At 36.0% G+C, this 16378-nt stretch overlaps 3 protein-coding genes across 6 annotated transcripts; all 3 read left to right on the forward strand.

Moving 5' to 3' along the window:
• Window positions 1-50: 50 nt before the first annotated feature.
• On the forward strand, window positions 51-4505 carry LOC111018050 (uncharacterized). 4 transcript variants are annotated; one of them, XM_022293992.2, is made up of 5 exons: window positions 51-221; window positions 1973-2174; window positions 2335-3055; window positions 3516-3646; window positions 3801-3976. In XM_022293992.2, the coding sequence occupies exons 2-5, from the start codon at window positions 2088-2090 to the stop codon at window positions 3864-3866; spliced, it is 1005 nt and encodes a 334-aa protein (XP_022149684.1). In that variant the 5' UTR covers window positions 51-221; window positions 1973-2087; the 3' UTR covers window positions 3867-3976. The 4 variants fall into 4 exon arrangements, with proteins under 4 accessions (XP_022149684.1, XP_087977233.1, XP_022149683.1 ...); XM_088121107.1 differs by lacking the exon at window positions 3516-3646 and adding an exon at window positions 4054-4505 and having other exon boundaries at window positions 53-221; XM_022293991.2 differs by lacking the exon at window positions 3516-3646 and adding an exon at window positions 4078-4505 and having other exon boundaries at window positions 54-221.
• Window positions 4506-11449: 6944 nt separating this feature from the next.
• LOC111018100 (protein trichome birefringence-like 39) lies at window positions 11450-14505 on the forward strand. Its single transcript, XM_022294052.2, has 5 exons — window positions 11450-11903; window positions 11987-12158; window positions 13526-13701; window positions 13782-13940; window positions 14015-14505. The coding sequence occupies exons 1-5, from the start codon at window positions 11620-11622 to the stop codon at window positions 14304-14306; spliced, it is 1083 nt and encodes a 360-aa protein (XP_022149744.1). The 5' UTR covers window positions 11450-11619; the 3' UTR covers window positions 14307-14505.
• A 144-nt stretch (window positions 14506-14649) lies between these two features.
• Window positions 14650-16377, forward strand: LOC148212696 (late embryogenesis abundant domain-containing protein / LEA domain-containing protein). The gene has a single exon (XM_088121281.1). The coding sequence runs from the start codon at window positions 14800-14802 to the stop codon at window positions 16222-16224; it is 1425 nt and encodes a 474-aa protein (XP_087977407.1). The 5' UTR covers window positions 14650-14799; the 3' UTR covers window positions 16225-16377.
• The last annotated feature ends 1 nt before the right edge of the window (window position 16378 follows it).

The following is a 16378-nucleotide window of genomic DNA, read 5'->3' on the forward strand; positions in this document are numbered from 1 at the left end:
GTGGCAGACTCTAAGGGTATAGGAATTTCCTCAAACTACCCTTCTACGTTTCTCTCTCCTCTTTCCCCCGTTTGCTTTCTCGTCCCGATATTCTTACTTTTGGGCTTCCGAAAGCCAAACTGTGAGGCTTATGCAAAATTTAATCGCCTTCTTAAGCTTTAGGCTTCTGGGTATCGAATATTGACCGTATTCTGCAATTACAAATTTCTGAAGCTTCAAGGGTCGGCAACTAAACCTTATTGTTTCGCTCTATTCATCGCCTTGTTCTTATCTTACTATTGTTTATGAACTTTTTTCTTCCCCGATTATTTGACTTTTGTTTGATTAAGTTTGCCACTTTTGTATTTTGTTCAGCTTCATTTTTACTTGGTAATCGAGATGATATGTTATCTTATTGTATTGCAGTCCTCTTTGTTGATTGAAATGTGGTTTTTGAGATAATTTTGATGATCACTGTGAATCTGGCTGGAGTTTTCTCGAAATTCTCTCCAAGAACTTTGTTTCTGACCCTTTTCTTATAGTGGGTAGGCCATTTTTGGGGCTGATTATATTTTTAAGTACCAAAATTTACGGCTTACATTTACATTTATGAATTATTGAGGATTAGAGTGAGTTTTCTGCACAATTACTGCAGTTAGCTATAATTATTTTTGAGATGTTGGTGTTTTGAGTTTGATGCTCTGGTTTGAGGGAAAACTTTTGCTGTCGAAGGAAATAATGAAGGGTTCTTCCTCCTTCGTTCCAACCAAAATTCCCCATCTCTATGTGTTTCCTGACACCTCCCAGACAAATGTTTAATGAAACCAAACGTATCGCTGCCGGTATTCAGATTGTGGCAACAGTATATTGAAAATTCATGTTGAGAAACAGAATTAGTTATGAGAGTTAGAGGGGTTTCTCTCATCAAATTGGTTATCTTTTATGACAATATGACAATTGCACATGTATGATATTGAAAGAACTTCCTAAGTGCTCATTATGTGCTTTGGTTGATAGATTTCCCCTAACCTCAAGGCTTCCGAAAACACACAATTATGTTCCTTCCTTATGATGAGTTTTTGTTGTTTTTATCACGCATAATGCAAAAAAATGACATCTTAAAGGTCCAAACACACAAAATATCTCGACACTCTATTTCTGCTTTTGCCTCCAATTTTGCTTTTGAAGGCTGTTTTAGATGGCTTTTTAAGTTTATAGTGCGTTTGAAATTACCGTTCAAAAGCCCATGATTTTCGAAGGAATAATTTCACTTGTTCTAAACGCAAGTAATCTGTAAGAGCAAATCAAATAGTACCAGAGAAAACAACTCACAAAAAGATAGTTCCCTAAACATGTCTTAAGAATAGCTCCCGGATAGCCCTTCAATTTTCGGTTTATGGTTATGTGTAAAGGTCATGGCTTAGGCTTGCATTTTAATTGATATTGTGATGAGGTAGTTACAACTTATTCTGCTGGATTATTTGATCTGTAGTCTGTATCATACCACTACTTTTGCTAGATGGTGTTCGTTTTAGCTCAGATGATCCTGTCTATCTTAAAGCTTTAATCACGTATTTTTAGGATTTACGCTGGTCTTGCTCTTCAGAATCAAATGTGGTAGCATTGAAATAACAAGGACTTTATGTTTTGTTTGTTGTTTCTGATTCTTATTTCATTAATCTGATTTTGAAGTGTTTATTAACAAGTTGTTAAAATTGCTGACTTCATTTTTGCCGTTTTATTTTGATTCTTTTTTTATATTTTATATTTAATAATTCTATTATCACAATAATTGCCTGTGGTTTTGTTATTCTTGTGAAACTGGTATTTCGGACCTATTACAATATGAATTAGCTAGTTTAGCAACTTATTTAGTTACAATATTGGACTGGATATGATCTTTGACCATCTATCAGAAAAATATCTTACGTTAATGGTATATTAAGGCCCACCGATTTTGGTGCTTTTCTAAATTATATGATACATCTTGCAGAACAGAGTAGTATCATCTTATTGTCGGGATTGGCAATTGAGGAGCTGTTAATATCATTAAATCACTCAAGAAGGCTGTCAGCAGTTTCTTCCGAGTGGTTAAATTTGAACTCGCGATGGATGTAAAAGGCATTGCTTGGGTTGGCCGTTTGTACCAAAAGTTCGAAACTATGTGCCTGGAGGTAGAAGACATTATATGTCAGGTATGCATTTTGATTCAGCTGTCTACTCCATCTCCTCCTCTTTCTTTCATATCATTCCTTGTCTGATTCTGCTGTCTGTGTAATTTCAATTTTGTTTCTTGTTTGAAGATGTCACTCTCCCATTAACTTGGTCTACTCTTTTCTCCTGATCTCGAGACAGGATACTGTTAAATATGTTGAGAATCAGGTGGAAGTAGTTGGGGCCAGCGTCAAAAAGTTCTATTCTGAAGTCGTACAAGATTTACTTCCCCCATCTGCATTGAATGATGAGAAGGTGGCAGTTAATTCAGCTCCTGACCGACATGAAAATGTTGTTATATGCAAGAAACCAGTGATGAGTATGAAGATAGAGCGTCCGAAATTTGATGAAGAAAAGTCAACTAAGAACTCAAAAGTAACTTCTGATACCAAAAGAGAGATTATCCATAAGCTGCCACATGGACATCACCATGCTGATAATCCCCACTTGGTATCATCTCCATATTCTGCTAACAGAGTTCATATTGATGGATATTCCAGAAAAAAAGATGATGAGGATATACATGATAAGCTAGGACTTGATGGAAGAGAATCTACATCAGAAGGATGCAAGTGTCTTACTGAGACTTCTTCAACAAACCTTGTGTGGAAATATGCAAATGATGCATCATCATGCTGTGCAATTTCAAATAGTGAATGTGAAAATTCGAGCGAACTCGCAGGTGATATTGCAGGCCCATTGTTGGTCAAAGACACAAGGTGTGATTCAGTGATGCAAATTTCTAATGAGACTGAAATTCAAAGCAATAACTTATCAGCTGGCATTTCGTCAAAATCCACTGGGGACAATGAAAAGGAGACGAGACTTTTATCCTATGGTGATTCGTCAGCTGAGTTAGATGGTAATGATATCTTCTGACTTATTATGTCATATTTTCTCTTGTTCTTGCTTGGCAGCTGGAGATATTTCAACCATTGATGGGGCAATCACAGAGAGAGAATCCTCTCTGAATGAAAATGTGTAGGTAGTTTAATGGCTATCCTGATGAGGAAATCAGCATGTTTCATTTTGGTTTAAAGCCACCCGATTTTTTAGCTTTTCGTGTGATGGGGGAACTTTTTGATGCTGATTGTAATAATTTTTCAGCATAAAAAAAGTCATGAAAGATGCTGGTAAACTCATAGACTTGGGCCAACCAGACCATCCCCATCCCATCAACTCACTTAAGCTTTGATTTCAACATAGGGACTTATCTTTTAGGAATTGGGTTTTCTTCTTTCTTCTTCCTTTTTCATATTTCTTACCTCTGTTTTAGCTATTACAAGCCTACATAAATTGTTTGTCTTTGTGGTGCACTTTAGCCCCGAAAACAAAAGGCAATCAACTAACTGTCTGGCAGACTGGCAACTCGCTGCACATTTCTCGAGTAGTTCCAACACCCCCTGGTCGTACAGTCATTAACAATCAAGGATTTAGAGATCGAGCCTTCATGGTAAAACCGTGAAAGACCGATCATATTTTATCAAAAATACAAATATGAAATAGTATCATTCAAGTAACTCTACTTTGTTACACTCTTTCTGCAATGATGATTTTATTTTATTTTAGTGACTGACAAACATGGATGGATTCTTTATTTTACACAGGAAGATCAGATGCTTGGAGTATTGATGAAATTGAGCATGATGCCACTATCCTTGAACATGGAATAGAGAACATTCAACATGCAGATGAGGCGAAACTAGATGAAGCATGTGTCTTGGTGAATGAAGATGACTTTCATTTCGATTCCAATGAAGAAGCCAGATGTAGACCTTACAAGGTACTACATTTACTCTCTCCCTGAACATAATCTAACCCCGAGTTGCGGGTATGTTTCAATTTACTCATCTTTTACAGAGTTGTCTACTTTTTCCCCAGAAGAAGATAACTGGAGCATTTTCTTTCACAAAGAAGTCAAAGAGGAAGCAAGAATACAAAGAGCTTGCAGTGAAGCACAGTTTTGGCATCAGTCCAATCCCAAACCAGAAACATGAACAGAAACTACCAACCGAAGAAGTCTCGGAACACGACTGGCAGCTTCTGCAGGCTTGGAGCCTGTAAAAACAGATTCCATGGCTGTTAATACACTTGAATGGACGACATGTAAAAAAATAAACTCCACCTTCCCCCCTAGCTAAGGTGAGCAATCTATAAAACAAGTATCAGAATCTCAATGTGCAGAAACATTATCTAATTCCCATGTATAGAAGTGGCAAGACCCATTGGTACACTCTGTATTATAGTTAACTACACCCAATAACCATCTTGCTTGGTAGTAGTTATCATGATAATTTGTGCATATTATATCACGATTGAGTTTGATTTTGCTTCTGAAAGAGAAAACAAATAGCCTGTACTGTACTGTCATTTTAGATGATGAAGCCATTGGAGGGAAACCATCAAGAACTGCACTGTTGAAACTTTTTATATGTTTGGCAACAAACAGATGATACATCAGAGACGATTTCGAAGAAAAAAGAAAGGAGAAAAAAAGAAGCATATTCTGTCAATTATGTGCTGTTCCAAGTTGTTAGCTGCCATCATTGAACTTTGAAAGGGGGCAAGATGCACTATAGTTTGAAAGCCACATACTGAAAAAGAAGGGGTTTTTTTTTTCTAAATGATTAAAAACGATATATTCTTTATTATGTTATAAAGGAATTTTAGTAACTTTATTTTAATTCATGCTTATTCAAAATAGAACATCTATGTAAAGTAGATGATTCCCTGTCCATGCAAGGAAGAGAAATAAAATATGAGGAATATTTTTGGTGCGCTTTAAAGTTCTTTCACCGAATAAATTTCTTTTACTAAGATAATATTATTGGTAAATTTATAAAAATTGCTTTTTCCCCGTCCCTTACTTTCCTTTTTTGTCCCATGTCACCTCCCTTCCTAAAAGAGATAAAATCTTTTCGATTTGTTTCGATTTAGGATTATAAGTTGATTATAGATTAATGAGCTTAGTCTCACTTTAAATCGGAAAATTTTTTGTTTTTCTATATTTTTAGTTTTAGTTCATTTTGGTTTCTATACTTTCAAAATGTTCGTTTTCGTCTTTATACTTTCAATTTTGGTTTATTTTAGTATCTGTATTTTCAAAATGTTTGGTCCCTTAATTTTATTCAATCTCATTTTTTTCTATCACAATTTCAACACGACACTAAAATTAATATATTTCTTAAAAAGTAAACATTACTTGATACTGAAGAGTTTTCGTTAGGTGTAAAATTTGTTTTAAAATTTTGTAAAAAGTGACTAAAATAATCCATTTTTAAAAATATAGGGACCAAAACGAACATTTTCAAAGTACAGGGACTAAAATGAACCAAAGTTTAAAGTACATCGACTAAAATGAACATTTTCAAAAGTATGGGAACTAAAATGAACCAAGATTGAAAGTACAGCGACCAAAATATCAGTTTAACGAGAAAATAAAAGAAGATTTTCATCTTCAAGTTTAATACTGATTTAGCTTCGAAAGAGCGTTAACATATTACATTTATAACAAATAATATATTTGAAATATCGTATTATGATTTTGTTATTCCATTTAATTTTGATTGAAAATTTTTAAAACACACAAGATGAAAGTAAAATGAGGAACCAAATGATGTGATTAAGCCAAATGAATGAATGAGTAATGAGACAAAAAACAAAGAATTTCCCAAACCAAATCTATGTCACAGTCACACCTCTTCTCTTTGCCAATATAGAAAGCAACTTTCACAACATCCAATGCCACTGGGCCCAATGGCCCACTTGGCCCACCTGGCCCACCTGGCCCAACTCTCCAAACCCAATTGTCAAATGACACCACCACTCCTTTTTCTTTAAAATAATTGTGAATTAACTTCACTTTTAAGATTCAATATTCTTCTTAGTTCTTCCCCTTTGTTTCTTCCTTTTTCCCCAAAAAAGAGAACTTTCTGGATAAGACTTTCATATGGCTAAGTATTGCTGTTATTTTTATGGTGGGACCCACCTGTTGCTGCTTGAGAATTTTCTAACCCACTTGAGTGTGGGCCCATTTCAGCACTATTTCATTTTGGGCCCACTTACATTGGTTGGGCCCAGTGGAGAAAAATAGCAAATGGCTTAATTGATTGAATTACAAGTAAAAGTGATTATTATTATGTTTATTTCTTGGGTTTCCCCACACCACAAACAAACGTGCCCTTAACGAAACTGCATAAAACAGATAGAGAAACATGATAATTAATGAATTATAGAGTTTTATTTGGTATTGAGTTGAGGTTGTGTGATATATGACTGATGTCAAATTTGAGGGGTGGGGCAGCGCCATGGCCAGTTGACAAGTGCCAAGGCGAAACCGGGCCTGAACCCACTGACAACTGCCTTCGTACTCCGAGTGTGCGCTGCTACTTCACACATTTCAGACAAATCCATTACGAGTTCGAATTTTCTTTTTTTCATTTGCTTGTTGATAAAGAAGAAAATATTTTTATTAACATTATTATTTTTAAGTTTTTATTTTCATGAACAAAGAGATATTGGTAGTGGTGGTCTAGTATTTAATTATCTTCCTTACCACACAAGATGGGAAGATTTAAAACTCCAATCAAGTAATATTTTGGTTTATTGAGTTTATGTTCATATTGATGGATCAAATCAAACTCCTATGATTATATCAAATGTCTATGATATATACTTTGATTGAAAGTGAAAAGAAACAAAATTTTATACCAAAAAGAAAAAAGAAAATTTAAATTAATTAAAATAACAAAAACAGTTTTTAAAAGTCTGGACGTTAAGTGTTCTGGTGAATGGCATGTGGGCATAATGGGTTTTGTCTCTGATGATTTATTAAAATTTTTATTTTATTTTAAATTTTAAATGAATAATACAGAGGGAGTGAAATTTGAAAAAGGGAGGGCAAATTAGAGCAGGCAGGCGGTGGATAAATTATAACGACAAACAAGGCGACAACTTCCAGGAAGATTCATTCAATATGATTGTTTCAATGATTATTTTTTTCATCTTATTATTTTAAATCTTAACTATAACTTCAAATATACAACAAATAATTCATGTTGTTTCCCATCAGATTTTCAATGAAAAGCAGTCTTACTGGAAGTTGAATTAATTTTTGCTCTTAATTAACAACGATTGAGATGAATCGCAATTAAAATTATTTATATTTTTTTATTCGTAATTTGCATCTACTTTTCATGGGATCGAGTGGGCAAAGCACTCAAACCTTTCGTTGTCTCTTTCCAAATTTAGGGACCATACAACCTTTTTTCCTTTATTTTTCAATCAAATGTTACAATAATGTTGATTTCAAATGTGCCATTAATGTTTACCAACAGCATATAAAATGGAAAGATAAGGATAACATGTTGTTTTGCCTAATCTGATGGGCCATGAATCTTATGATAATTCGAGTAGAGACAACGATGATCGGTTGAATATCTTTTTCGATATATATGTTTGTTACATGTAACATGTGAGTAGTTAATAAAATGGTAAATGCATCAAAAAAGAAAAAAAAAGTTTACTCTTTGTACGTGGTAGAGGTTTGTTGAAGTTTGAAGTCGTTGTGAGTCTCAATGATCAGCAACCCAATTTCAAAGTAAAAGGACAAAATCCTCGTAAAAGAAGGTGTGAGTATAAAAGAAGCACATGCCCACCACCTAGAAAACCCTCCCCCAAAGTTTTTAGTCAACTATATATATATATATATATATATATATATATATATATATATATATATTTTAGGACAACATTTCGGGATATAACTCGATTGAACCTCTGACCTTGAGAAAAATAGTATATGTCAATTATCGATGAGCTAGTTAAGAGTCGATATTATTAGGGATACAAACACAGTATTCTACATTTTGATTCTTTTTAATATTTATTTATATAAAAATTGTTAGGGAATAAAATCAAGCGCAACATGTCCAACTCAAACACTCTTGAGATAAGGAGGAAGGGCTTGTGACAAATTAAGCATAGCTAAGATTCACTTCGACTTAAGGGGATTGATTCAACTTATTGTAAATCTGCTCACATTTGACGGAAGAATCATCCTTCCGTCAGAGAATTTTTCAAGCGACAAGGAAAAACGTTGAATATGACAGCTATAGTTGCAGAGTCTTAATTCCCAATACTCCCCTTATGACAGACTCCCACCTTCAAAAGACAAAGAATCTATTGCATTCAAATTAAGCTTGAAGTCGAATTAGGTTCTAAAAGGTTTAGAGTGTATGTGGCTGAGGCATACTACTCTAGTGGTGCTTTGAAGTCCAATCAAACTACTAATGAAATTAAAAAAATTGGGATACGAGAAGAATATTCTTATTATTTTATATGTAAATGATAATTGATAAAACAATAAGATGCTCAATTCAAATACTTGGTTATTTAATAAATGATGTTCTTGGCGTTATTAATTGTTATCTCTTATCTCAAAGGACTTGTGTTTGGACAAGCAATTGACTTTGTACACTCATTCATTACACTGACAACTCAATTTTTGGACTTCAATGCTTAGAATAATACAAGTCCAAATGCCAATAAACTCCAGCTTTGAACTCTAAAATACGATTTTTATTATTATTATTATTTTTGAACTACTTCCTAATATTTAATCCGTTTAACATTTATACGAGTCATTCACCTCTTTAATTGGTTTTTATTTTCTAACAAATTCTAATTTTTTTTTTTAATTTTCGAGGAAAGATATTCGAATTATACATACAAGAAATCTTTAGTTCCAAGCGTTAACGTTTGGACTTGAATAATTGCAGTTGTTGTCGCTAAATAATTATTATTTATCAAAAAGATTATTCTGGTGGAGCCTTTTTTCAAATAAAAAATGGGAATAAAATTTCATTACAAATTCAAGGCTTTATCTCAGGAAATTACATGCCAAAAATAAAAGTCTATATTTCGCACATTGATATAAATGCGGTGTTAGCAGCCCCAGTTTTGATTGGCTTCGACGGGCCCACACTATTAAAGAAGTAACAGCATGTCTCTTTTCATTTAATAATTAAAATATTATATACATTATTTATATACATATATTTTCAATATAACTCACTTCACCAATTGAACTGTGCTCAATATTATTCTTATATTATAAATTTGTCTTTTTTAAGATCAATTATTATTTTTCTTTTAACTTTTGAGTATTTAAATTTGATCGGAACTATACCCAAGTTGATAATTATTAAAAAAGACAATATTGATAATTATTAAAAAAGAACAATGTGAAATTGCCAGTGCCGTTCTTAAAGTTAATTATTTATTTTAAATCGTGTGGCCTTTTTCTATTTTTAAAAGTTATTTTTGTTAATTCTATATAATTTAATGATTTTATTTAAATATGATCTTGCCTTTGATAGTTTGATATAATGAAAAATAGGCCAAATCGAGATCTACAAATATTTCTTTTTAGATAAGAAAAAAACTCGTAGCATAGAATTTGGTTTTTTTTTTCTTTGCAACACAAAAAATTTTTGTTTTTTGCTTTCCTCATTATATTGAATTTTTTTTGTTTTTTTGTTTTCCTCGTTATATTGAATTTGACTTATTAAACCAACGTTAGACACACTATTTACTAATTAATAAATGAAAAGAAAATAACTTTATACAGGAATTTTAAAAAGTTAAAAAAGATAAAGGCAAATAAAAAGTTTCCTTTTCTAAAAGCTCTTTTACGTATAATTGTTCTAAATAGTAAATTGTATTTTGATAACTCCATCTCTGTTTCGTTTCTAACCTTTTTATTTAAATTTCTTAATTTTGATTTGACAACTCCTTCATCCCCGTTTTTTTTTTCAAATCCTGTCTTATGAATTCAAAATATTTGTCTATATAGACCTTCATCCATTAAATAAACAAAAGACATCTTATATAAAATTTTCTTTAAATAATTTATAATAAATTATGTTAAATTATGAATTCGGTTTCCATGGTTTAAACTTTGTTGATATTGAATTCTGTTGAACTAGATAAATCGACCCACATCGAGTCGGAACAAACTAAGGACGAACAAGCTGCACATGAGAAGTGACTTACACAAATGGAATAAACACTGCGAAGCTTAAGTCAATGAAGGTTTGAGCTATTTCATGTCTACTCGGACAAAATGACGTACCTAAATGAGTGGACTTAGAGGAGTGTTCTTTCTTTAAGTAGCGGGAGGGGACCGTAGGCTCATACGGGTTGTCAAACCCCAGGTTGGCTGTCAGACCCCAAGTCGGTGTTCTCATATCGATTGGAGAGGACCTGGACGATTCTCTGATTAATTTGACCTTCAAGTCGACTTATGTGGTAGGTAGGCCTTCTCTCTTAGACTAGTTGGACGAATTTGACCTAAGTAAGCTGACTTAATCGGTTCATATTTTCTCTCCAACAAACTTAGTTTCAATTTTGTATTTATAATTTCAAAAATTTCAATTTCTTAACTCTGAATCTTAAAACACTTGACTAAAACATGATTTTTTAGTAACAAATACTATCACATAAATAAAAGAACAGAACATGTCACGCATATTCAACAAGATGACAACACAAATATAATTTGTAAAATTCGACAAAATCATAAAAAAGAAATTTAAACTTATAAAATTATATAGGACTAAATTGAAACTATGACCGACCCATGTCATTGTTTAACCAAAACATTAGCTTTATCAACTAAAATTAGTTAAATATTTTTTTTTAGTCCAAAGTTTAATTAGTAAAGTCATCAATGGTCAGCAATATTTATGTTGGTCTAATCTCACATTTGAATTGTAATATTGAAAAGCCAATATTGTGATTAAGATGATATATTCTAGAAACTTTGAGTGTGTATTCATCCTCTCATAGTGATGTGGAGGCAGGTGGGATAGCCTTCTATTTCTATTTCTTTTTCTTTTCTTTTCTTTTTTTTTTCTCAAAAGGCAGGTGGGATAATTAAATTAACAGAATTTATCGCTGTTTTCAATATTTGTTTCCCCTCCCTAATTTATTGCACCATAAAAACCCTGGCAAAAGAAAAAGATACAGAAAAGGAAAAACCAATATAGTGTAAATCAATTTACGATTGGGTCGGTAAGAAATTTTCGAATTCAACTTTTTAATTGAGAATAAATAGCTTAAGCAATTGAATTATAATCCTATGGGAATCTTTAATGAGTCAATTATAGAGTAAAATTAAAGCTAAAACCAAAATGATCGCCCTCTCAAGATTTGGATCCAACCCATTTCCATTTACATTCCATGTTCCATCCAAACAGCTCTCTCTCTCTCTCTCTCTTCCCTTTCCCTCTCTCTCTAGTCTCTCGTATGGATATTATATAAAGGAGATGGTTTCAGACAAGATTTCCCCCACCCCCACCCATCCTCCTTTTTACTTCAAAAAGGGGAAGAAAAAACAGGGGATCGGAACCCAACACAATCACAATGGGTTTCTCTTTCTTATTCCGAGCTGCGTTTGCAGTGCTGCTTCTGTGCGTTTTGTTCCTCCAAACGCAAGCCCAGATTTCGAACAGCAGTTGGGCCGCCGGAAAAGTGGCCGGAAAATGCAACGTGTTCCAGGGGAAGTGGGTTTTCGACGCTTCGTACCCTCTCTACGACTCCTCCACTTGCCCCTTCGTAGATCCGCAGTTCAACTGCCAGAAGTACGGCCGCCCCGACAAGTCGTACCTCAAGTATCGCTGGCAGCCCCTCTCCTGCGCTCTCCCCAGGTATTCCAAGTTCAAACCCAAACGCGACATGTCGTCTCTCCTCCCCGCTGAGAAATGAGGAATGATTTGATTTTTGTTTGCAGGTTCAATGGGCTGAATTTTCTGGAGAAATGGAGGGGGAAGAAAATAATGTTCGTGGGAGATTCGTTGAGCTTGAACCAGTGGGAGTCTTTGGCTTGTATGATTCACGCATGGGTTCCAAATTCCAAGACCTCATTCGTCAGAAGAGACGGCCTCTCTTCTGTTACTTTTCAGGTAAACCCAACAAAACAAAACAAAAATCTCCCCCCTCCTTTTCCTTCTTCTTCTTCTTGCTAAATTTTGAGTTTTATTCACCATTTGATCACACGATTTTTCTTTTTATTTAATGAAAATTATTTTAATACTAAAACTGTTTTATCTATTTTTTTTTTTATATATTACTGTTCTTTTTTTTTTCTTTTGAATTCTAACTAGAACATGAGGTAAAATTCGACACGTGCAAGACCCATATTCCAAGTCTACACAATACCTAAAACCAACCAAAGAAACTACTCAAATTTAGTCCAAATTTAAGCAAATAATGTAACACCCAAAACATGATTTTGTTCAACCACAAGTGAAACTGAAGGTACTAATTTAGAATTTATAAATTGATTTAGTGAAATAAAATTTAAAAATTGAATCTGCCAGTGTAGCGGGGTAAAAATATATATATATATATATATATATATATGTTTTTTTCCTCGAACGCATAAATAGTTTTGAAAATTTAGAAAATGAGATGAACAGTGGAAATTGAATCCATGGGTTTCACTTTTTTGAATGTGTTGGCAAGCGGAGCTAAAAGTGAAGCGTGATTGGCGGTTGCGGACATGTGACCCCCTTCATTCCCTTTCCTAATCCTAATTAATGTTTTTATTTTAAATCCATTTATAATTTACTTAATTGCTTTTTTTTCTTAACTCAATTCACGCAAATCACCTCACCTGGCGCAAATAAATATTTATTTTTCTTTTCTTCTATATTATAAATATCTATATATTTTTTTAAAGATAATTATAAATGTATATTACTTTCACCCAAATTTATATTATTATGTAAGATTAATATTTGTTTGTTAGGAACAATTAGAGGCATCATACTTTTCCTAGGGCCCGTTGTCTTTTCTTTTTTTTTTTTGGTTGGTATCTAAAACAATGGGACGGAGAGTTTTAAACTTATTGACTCTTGGTCAGGTGCTGGGTCGGATGCTAATTATCACCGAGCTGAGCTAAGTTTTTTACTTTGATCTCTTAGATGCACACCAAAGGATTACATGTATATTATATGCTCTACATTCAACTATCTTTATTATTAAGCCTAACCTATACAAAAGTACCCTAACTAATAAATAATTGAACCACCCTTTTTTTAATATTTCAAAAGCCCATACTTGACCTAGTAATTATTCCAAGTCTATATAGTGTGCTCCGTTGGAACTTATCCATCAACGACATCTTAATTTCACTAGGCCAATCCATAGTTTTTCTTTTTTTAATTTCTTAGTTTAAGGTTAAATTATCGATAGTATTTCTTTCTTATTTTAAAGATTTAAAATATAAGTTCGATTGTCGAATTATAAAAGATTATTAAAATTGTAGGATTATGGAGTTGAGCTATGGCTGTTCCGAACGGCTTACCTGGTGGACATGGTGAACGAGAAAATCGGCCGAGTTCTGAAACTCGACTCAATCCAGAGCGGCAACGCCTGGAGGGGAATGGACATGCTCATCTTCAACACCTGGCACTGGTGGACCCACACCGGCTCCTCTCAGCCGTACGATCATCCTCCATCTTCTCCTTCTTCCTCTTCCAAACCCTAACCCTAACCCTAACTTTTTTCCGATGAATTTGCAGATGGGATTACATTCAAGACGGCAACAGAGTGATGAAGGACATGAACCGCTACGTGGCTTACTACAAAGGCCTCACCACCTGGGCCCGGTGGGTCAACCTCAACGTCGATCCTTCCAAAACCAAAGTCTTCTTCCTCGGAATCTCCCCAACTCACTACATGTACTTTAACAACTCTCTCTACAATCAATAACCACAATCAAATCCAGTAATTGATCTCAAATGTTCGATTTCAGTGGCAGGGACTGGAGCCAGCCCACGAAGTCCTGCTCCGGCGAAACAGAGCCCTACTTCGGGGCGCGGTATCCGGCGGGGACGCCAATGGCCTGGGTGGTGGTCAACAAGGTTCTGAGACGGATCAAGAAGCCCGTGGTTTTCCTCGACGTCACCACTCTGTCGCAGTACCGGAAGGACGCCCACCCCTCCGCCTACAGTGGCGAACACGCCGGCACCGATTGCAGCCATTGGTGCCTTCCTGGCTTGCCCGATACGTGGAACGAGCTCCTCTACGCAGATCTCTTTGGCTGAACCCACCCCCCCCCTTTTTTTTTCCTTTTAAGAGCGTATTCGTAATTCGTTTGTGTTGGGAAGGAAGAAATAAGGATTAGAAAATTTAATGGGTGATATTGGCGGATGGATTGATTTCACATTTTCATGGCGATTAATTTAATTGTATAATAGAATTATTGTATGGGTAATGGAATTGGAGTTCTGGAAATTTAGATGACATCCCATTCGCCATTCCCACCGATTGCAATGAAATTCTATCCACAAACGAACGTGGCTAATGAACAAAAACTCCACCCGTCAGCCATGGGTGAACTTAGAATGAGTTGCTGAGTCACCCAATTTAAACTCGCTACTTCCACACCACCTGGCTCCTCTCACCCACACGTCCACTTTCTCTTCGTAAACCGCCTCTCTTTCTCGTATTTAACACCCATCATCCATCCATCCTTTCCCCCACACAACATTAAATCTGCAACAAAACCAAAGAAACAAAGTACAAAACCACGGAAAGATGGCGACGGAGAAGCTGAGCCGCAGAGACGACACGACGGCGGAGAGGGAGGGTCGGGTGGAGAAAGAAAGAGTCCCCCAATTGACCAGCCACTTTGAGGCCATAGCGATCCAGGGCAAACCCACTGACCCCACCAATGCCAAAGCCTCAATTTTACAGAAAACAGACGACACACAGAAGAGTGCCGGGAAAGATGCCCATGGAGTGGGAAAGAGCTCCGACACCAGCATTGGGAAGGATGAGGAGAGGCAAAGAGTTTCAGGTGGAGGTGGAAAATCAGAAGAAACCCATAAATTGGCTGCCCAATTCGAGTCTCTTGCTGACAAAGTGAGAGACAGGAGAGAGACGGATACAGAGAATGAAAGGGAGAGACAAGCACGTGCTGATAAACAGAGACAAGAAACAGGGGAACAACAACGAGTCTCGCAACAGACGAAAGGGAAAGAAGGTGAGATGGCTTCTGCTCAGAACCAACCATCCCTCGAGGAAATTTCCAATTACAGAGCAATAGCACAGCAGAAGTCAAATGAGGCAATAATGGCTGCCAGGGAACGCTACGACAAAGCCAACCAAGAGTCACTCAACAAAGAAGCTGCGAAACAGAGAGGCACGGAAGGCAAAGAAACCACTAAAGAGGGAGGCCAAACGGGTTTAGAGACGGTGAAAGAGACGCTAACGAGTGCAGCCCAAACGGCGAAGGAATACACCGCCCCAGTAGCGGAGAAGGCTAAAGACTACACAGTCTCCGCGGGCGAAACAACAGCTCATTACCTGGGAGAGAAGGCGGTGGCAGCCAAGGATGCCACTATAGAAAGCGGGAAAGTAGCGGCTGAATATGCAGGCAAGGCGGCAGGGGATTTGAAGGATAAGGCCACCGTGGCAGGGTGGAGCACGGCGCATTACACCTGCGACACCGCGGTGGAGGGGACAAAAGCAGCAGCTCGGCTCGTGAAGGGAGCAGCAGAGTATGCCGGAGCCATTGCGGCCAAGCCTCTATCTGCGGCAAAGAATGTAGCTGAATCAACAGGGGAGAGCATGAAGGACTACACAGCTAGAAAGAAAGAAGAAGCACAGAGAGAATCGATGCAAACACAGGCTGAGAAAGAATCAATGTATGAGAAAACAAAAGAAAGTTTTGAAGGGGCGAGAGAAGAAGTGAAGGAAAGGGGAAGAGGAGTAGGATATGAGAAGAGAGGGGAAGAGGGGAGAGCGGGTGATGGTGGGTTATTGGGGGCGATTGGGGAGACCATATATGAGATTGCACAGACAACCAAAGATTTAGTGATTGGGCCTGGTGATGAGACTGGAAAACAAAGCACGTTAGGGTTTGATCTTGGGTTAGGCGAGGAGGAAGAAGCAAGAGGCCAAGGATATGAGAAGAAAGAGCACTATGAAGCTGCTTCCAGAAAGGAACACAAGGCATGATGAAGCAGAGTTATGGGCTGTGTTTATGTGAATTTCTGAGTTTTTCCTTTTGTTTTAAATCCTCAAAAAGGGTTGGGAAGAATGGGAATAGTTTTGAAGTTCTGTTTCATCAGGGTGAATAAAATTTTGAGCATGTGTATCAGTTTTCTACTAT

Source organism: Momordica charantia (assembly GCF_013281855.1).
Source record: "Momordica charantia cultivar OHB3-1 chromosome 2 unlocalized genomic scaffold, Mcharantia_2.0 BLBB01000002.1, whole genome shotgun sequence".
In the NCBI taxonomy this organism is placed as follows: Eukaryota; Viridiplantae; Streptophyta; class Magnoliopsida; order Cucurbitales; family Cucurbitaceae; genus Momordica; species Momordica charantia.

Excerpts from the sequence above, each read along its gene's own strand:
- LOC111018100 (XM_022294052.2), top strand. The coding sequence starts at position 11,620 with ATGGGTTTCTCTTTCTTATTCCGAGCTGCGTTTGCAGTGCTGCTTCTG. Across the intron at positions 13,702-13,781 it reads CACACCGGCTCCTCTCAGCC|ATGGGATTACATTCAAGACG; the intron begins GTACGATCATCC and ends ATGAATTTGCAG. Across the intron at positions 13,941-14,014 it reads ATCTCCCCAACTCACTACAT|TGGCAGGGACTGGAGCCAGC; the intron begins GTACTTTAACAA and ends GTTCGATTTCAG.
- LOC148212696 (XM_088121281.1), top strand. The coding sequence starts at position 14,800 with ATGGCGACGGAGAAGCTGAGCCGCAGAGACGACACGACGGCGGAGAGG.
- LOC111018050 (XM_088121107.1), top strand. The coding sequence starts at position 2,088 with ATGGATGTAAAAGGCATTGCTTGGGTTGGCCGTTTGTACCAAAAGTTC. Across the intron at positions 2,175-2,334 it reads TAGAAGACATTATATGTCAG|GATACTGTTAAATATGTTGA; the intron begins GTATGCATTTTG and ends ATCTCGAGACAG. Across the intron at positions 3,056-3,800 it reads TTCGTCAGCTGAGTTAGATG|GAAGATCAGATGCTTGGAGT; the intron begins GTAATGATATCT and ends TATTTTACACAG.